This window comes from Pogoniulus pusillus, chromosome 5 (assembly GCF_015220805.1).
Source record: "Pogoniulus pusillus isolate bPogPus1 chromosome 5, bPogPus1.pri, whole genome shotgun sequence".
Taxonomy (NCBI): Eukaryota; Metazoa; Chordata; class Aves; order Piciformes; family Lybiidae; genus Pogoniulus; species Pogoniulus pusillus.
In genome coordinates this window covers 20417900-20423899 of record NC_087268.1, presented here as the reverse complement: position 1 = coordinate 20423899, position 6000 = coordinate 20417900, and the positions used below count along the sequence as shown (strand labels likewise).

The 6000-nt window shown below is 43.4% G+C and overlaps 1 protein-coding gene across 1 annotated transcript in view; it reads right to left on the bottom strand.

Annotated features, from left to right (window-relative positions):
* The window catches only part of TMPRSS7 (transmembrane serine protease 7), a 53972-nt gene that overhangs the window by 25581 nt on the left and 22391 nt on the right, over positions 1-6000 (bottom strand). The window contains exons 8-9 of the mRNA XM_064144004.1: positions 5345-5475; positions 3308-3420 (exon numbers count right to left, since the gene is read on the bottom strand). Coding sequence (XP_064000074.1) covers positions 3308-3420; positions 5345-5475 — 244 coding nt within the window. The remainder of the gene's footprint in view (positions 1-3307; positions 3421-5344; positions 5476-6000) is intronic.

Below are 6000 nucleotides of genomic sequence, written 5' to 3'. Positions count from 1 at the left end.
TCTCTGGACATGTTCCAGCACCTCAACATCTCTCTTGAATTGAGGGGCCCAGAACTGGACACAGTACTCAAGGTGTGGCCTGACCAGTGCTGAGTACAGGGGAAGAATAACCTCCCTTGTCCTACTGGCCACACTGTTCCTGATCCAGGCCAGGATGCCATTTGCTCTCTTGGCCACCTGGGCACACTGCTGGCTCACTAGTCAAAGAAGCAGGGTGATAAGTAAAATTTCAACCCTGAACTTTAAGAGGGCTAATTTTGCCCTCTTCAAAACTCTACTTAGAAGTATCCTATAAGCTAGGACTCTAGAAGGAAGGGGGGCCCAAGAGAGCTGATTAATATTCAAGCATTACCTCCTCCAAGCTCAAGAAAAATGTTCTCCCTTGAAAGAACAAAAATCAAGCAAGGGATGCAGGAAACCTCTGTGGAGAAGCAGGGAGCTTATGGGGGAAAAAAAAACCACCAAACTAAAAAGGAGGTTTACAATCTGTGGACAAAAAGGTCTGATCAATTGAGAGGATTACAGAAATATTGCCAGAGAATGTAGAAGTGTGACAAGAAAGGCCAAGGCTCTCTTGGAACTAAGTCTTGCCAGGGAGGTGAAAGAAAAGAAGACCTTTTTCAAATACATGATTGACAAAAGGAAGAGCAGGGAAAAGGTGGGCCCTCTACTGAGTGATATGGGAGGTAGCAGAGATAGCAGACTTGCTGAATGTCTTCTTTGCCTCAGTCTTTACTCGTAAGACTGGGTCTCAGGTACCCCAGTCTCTGGAGGCAAGGGAGCACAACTGGAGGGAGGAGGGCACTCCATTAGTCAGTCAGGACTGGATTAGAGATCACTTTTATCAACTGAAGACACCCAAATCCATGGGCCCCAAATGGGATGCATCCACAAGTGCTCAGAGAGACGGCTGATATTGTTGGTGAGCCTCTCTCCATCGTTTTTCAAAAGTCATGAAGAATAGGAGACATGCCTAATGTCTGGAAAAAAAGTGAATATCACTCCAGTCTTCAAAAAAGGTGAGAAGGAAGACCCAGGCAGCTATGTACCAGTCAGTCTCACCTGCATCCCCAGAAAGGTGACGGAGCAGCTCATTCTGGAGGTCATCTCTAACCACATGGAAGAAAAGAAGGTCATCAGAAGTACCCAACATGGACATCTTGCACGGCTAATCTGATAACCTTCTATGAAATTATGACAGAAAATGGGTAGATGAAGAAAGAGCAGTGGATGTCATATACCTTTGACTTCACTAAGACTTCTGATACTCTATCTTAACATCCTTGTAGAAAAGATCAGGAAATGTGACACAGACAATTAGTCCATGAGGTGGATTGAAAACTGACTAGGAAACAGAGCTTAGAGGGTTCTAATCCATGACACAGAGTCAAATTGGAGGCCTATGGCTAGCAGTGTTTCCCAGGGATCAGTACTGGTCCCAGTTTTGTTCAATATCTTTTTTAAGAATCTGGATGAAGGCATTGAGTGTACCCTCAGCAAGTTCTCTGATGATACAAAATTGGGGGCAATGTCTGACACCCTGTTAGGCTGTGCTGCCATCCAGTGAGGTCAGACAGGCTGAGAGCTGGGTGAAGGCAAACCTCACAAAGTTCAATAAGGACAAGTATGTGGTTCTGCACCTGGGGATGAATAACAGCAGGCACCAGTACAGGTCTTGGGTTGCCCTGCTGGAGAGCAACTCTGTGGAGAAAGACATTGGAGTCTTGATGGACAGCAAGTTCTGCGTGGGACATCAATGTGCCCTTGTGGCCAAGAAGGCCAATGGTATCCTGGAGTGCTTCAGGAAGAGTGTGTCCAGCAAGTCTAGGGAGGTTCTTCTTCCCCCCCTACTCTGCCCTGGTGAGACTACACTTTGAGTATTATGTCCAGTTTTGGGCTCCCCAGTTCAAGAGAGATGGGGATCTCCTAGAGAGAGTCCAGAGAGTCATGAAGATGATTAGGGGACTTGAGCATCTGTCCTATGAAGAGAAACTGAGAGACCTGGGGCTGTTTAATCTTGAGAAGAGAAGACTGAGAGGGGATCTGATCAATGTCTCTAAGTACCTGAGGGGTGGGTGTCAAGTGGATGAGGCCAATCTCTTTCAGTGTTGCACAGTAATAAAACAAGGAACAATGGATACAAACTTGAACATAGAAGGTTTCACCTTGTACAGGGTTAACCCACCAGAGGGAGTAACCTTGAACCTGACCCTAGGTGGTCTTGACCCCTCCCCAGGAGTGGGTCTGAACACCACCAGGTGATTCATGGTTAGCCCACTCGCCCTTCCTGTCTAAAGGTCCATAAAAGCAGGGGGACTTCCTGTTTCTCTCTCTCTGCACTCCCTGCCTCCCTGCTTACCAACATCACCATCCTGTTCCTGGTTCTCTTTGTTTTACCACGTGGCCATCACCCACGAGGCAGACAAACCCATTACCATCAAAATCTCATTGTATTTACACACTTTGTACTTGTTTTCCCTTCCCTATACCTTTGTAAGTTCCCTACCTCAGATACCTTTTTAAGTTATTGTTAAACTTTTCTTTTTAACTTCCAAATCAGAGTGAGATTTATTTGGGTGTGCTTACCTTTTCCTCTCTCTACATCTAATTTGTTTCCTTTGGGAAAGAAGGGGGAAGAGGGAAGGGCACTCTATAAATTGTTATTTGGTTCTATCAAATTTATTTGAGTCTCTGGGAAGAACCGAGACAGACCTCAACATGAGGAGAAACTTCTTCACAGTGAGGATGACAGAGCACTGCAGCAGGCTGCCATGGGAAGTTGTGGAGCCTCCTCCTCCAGAAGTTTTCAAGACCTGCCCGGATACATGCCTATGTGAACTACCCTAGGTGATCCTGCTTTTGGCACAAGGGGTTGGACTCAATGACTTCTGAAGGTCTCTCCCAACCTCTAACATTCTGTGGTTCTGTGAAGCAGGTTGGACAAGTCTTTTGTACATTCTTTTTTTATCCAATTTTTGCAGGTGGGAAGAGGGGAAGTAAAGCAGTAATTCTGTAGTCTCAACATTTAAACCTATCTCAGCTCTTCACCTTCATAAAATAGGACAGCTTAGGAACTCTCTTTTCTTTTTTAAGTGCAAAGAAAAAAAACAAACACCAAAACTCAAAGCACCCCAACCCAACACACAAAAAAGTGAGCACAGCTGTCTGTTCAGCTATGTCATTTCTATGAAGTGTCACAGATGTGAGATTGCAGCTTATTCCATACCCACCAGATTTTGGTATAGCTAAAAGATCTGTGTGCCCAAAACATGCAACAGCATGTAAAAGAGAAAGAGATTCACATTACCTGGAAGTTCCATACACATATACATTTTGGAGGATAATAGCTTGGATAATAGGGACTTGTGATTTTCCCTTCATATCCAGTTTTCTTGTTAGTCACTATTGTTTTTCCACACTCTGGGGGAAAAAAAGAAACAAACAAGAAAAAAGAAGAGGTAAAAAAAGAGGTAAAACCTGATAAACCTTAATATATTTCCAGCAAAACTGTTAAATGGGTAAAGCATTCACATTAACTAGAAGTCTTCCACTGCAAAATAGAGCACCTTAGGAGTTACATTTATTTGGTTCAAGTTGAAAAAAAATACCCTCCTCAGTGATGCAGACACACGAGAGTTGTGAAAGTCTAGAGGTGTTGGCAGGGCTCTTCAGGACAAGGACAAAATATTATGAAGCAGTGTGCCCAGGTGGCCAGGAGAGCCAATGGCATCCTGGCCTGGATCAGGAACAGTGTGGCCTTCCCTTGTATTCAGCACTGGTCAGGCCACACCTTGAGTCCTGTGTCCAGTTCTGGGCCCCTCAATTCAAGAGAGATGTTGGGGTACTTGAATGTGTCCAGAGAAGGGCGACAAATCTGGTGAGAGGCCTGGAACACAGCCCTGTGAGGAGAGGCTGAGGGAGCTGGAGGTGTGCAGCCTGCAGAAGAGGAGACTCAGGGCAGACCTCATTTCTGTCTACAACTACCTGAAGGGAGGCTGTAGTCAGGTGGGGTTGGTCTCTTCTGCCAGGCACCCAGCAACAGAACAAGGGGACACAGTCTCAAGTTGTGGTGGGGGAGGTCTCGGCTGGATGTTAGGAGGAAGTTATTGCCAGAGAGAGTGATTGGCATTGGTATGGGCTGCCAAGGGAGGTGGATGGAGCACTTAGTGCCATGGTCTAGTTGATTGGACAGGACTGGGTGATAGGTTGGCCTGGATGATCTTGGAGGTCTCTTCCTTCCTGGTTGATTCTATGATTCTATGAACTTCTTGTCACCAAAAGTAGCTCTACAAACGAGTCTCAGTGAACAGTGTTGCACACCAACACACCCATGTTGCAGCAGTAGAGCACATCTTCTCTTAAAATGTTGCAAATTTAGAAGAGAAATTGCCTATTTAGCAATTTAATTAGCCTCCAGGTAGCCAAAACCTTCTTTTATGACTCCTTGATGCATTTAGGGAAATTATTAAAATTAAAAGCAAAGAAACAAAGCACACAGTGAAATTTCAGCTCTGAATTTAAGCCAACCAATCACAAATACCACCCTTGAATGTAAACTTACTTATGATGCTGAGTTCATCACAGGCTTTTATGATAGTATTTTAATGTTTAATTACTCTCAAGGTGGTGGAGTCGCCGTCCCTGGAAGTGTTCAAAAAAAGCCTGGATGAGGCTTAGTGCCATGGTCTGGTTGATTGGACAGGGATGGGTGCTAGGTTGGACTGGATAATCTTGGAGGTCTCTTCCAACCTGGTTGATTCTATGACTCAAAATTAAAACCATGCAACGTCTTGCTGAGCAGCTTTAATTTTCTTGCATTGGATTGTACTAGATGTTTTCCAGTATGTTCCTTCTACTATTTGTGATTATGCTCTAACCACTTCTCAAAGCAATAAATTATATATTTGATACATAAACCTAACTGATTCCTTTGTGTTAATGTGGAGGCAGGGACTGAATAAAAATGCAGACAAATGTACTAAGATTTGATTTTCTCTTTTAGTATCGTAACTGTGTCCCAAGTCAGTAGAGAGGCCAGAGTAGTGCTACACCTGGAATAACAACTCCAATTTAATTCAGTGTTGGCTTTAGCCTACTCCCTTCAGATTTCACTTCAGAACAAGTAATTGGCAAGATTAAATTGCTCCAGAGGAAGGAAAGCACCTAGTAATTCAGAGAAGGTGGAGACAGGCATGCTTGTAGTAAAACAAACACCAAAAGAATCCAACCAAACAAGCCCCTAAGGTACAGGAGTCATTTATCCATAGTCAGGGATATGACAGCCATGCTAGGATCTTGGACAGAAACACTGCAATAAACACATTTCCAAATAGAACATACTCACTTTCTTGTGTAATGATCTCAAAATAGCCATGGAATTCCTTATGCTCCTTTATTTCTGCTGCCTTAAACATTACCAGCATGAGATTGTTTGTGGACACAAGTGACACCAATGAATCAGTTGGTTCACAAGCTCTGAGAAGGAAGAGAGTACATACATAAATGATTAGTAAAAAGCCAACCAAAGGAAATAACTCAAACACAATCCCAACACACTGCTCTTATTCTGCATATAAATTTTTCCCTGCTGCAGAGCCTACCTGATTCAGAGCCTGACAAAAACTCTATACTCTTAAACACAAAAGTACCTGTTGTGAGGCCATTTAGAGAAACAACACTGGAAAGTCACTTCTCACACAAAAAAAAAGACATTAGAAACATGAAAAAGAAGATGAAATGGTTAGTTGTAGGAGCTGGCTTTCACTCTAAGTGAAAATGAACAAAGCCAATAGTAAAGAAAGGCTCATAGGAAGAGAAAATTAATTTTATTAGATCAACAAATTTAGCTTGGAGTTGGGGAGCAGGAAAGACAAGTAAGCTATTCTTCAAGTCTAAAATTAAGAACCTGAACAACTAGTTATCCACCCCAAAAAAGTTGCTTTCCATATGCATTACCTAGCAGGTATCATCAGCCCTATGTGGTTACTAACAAGTAAATTA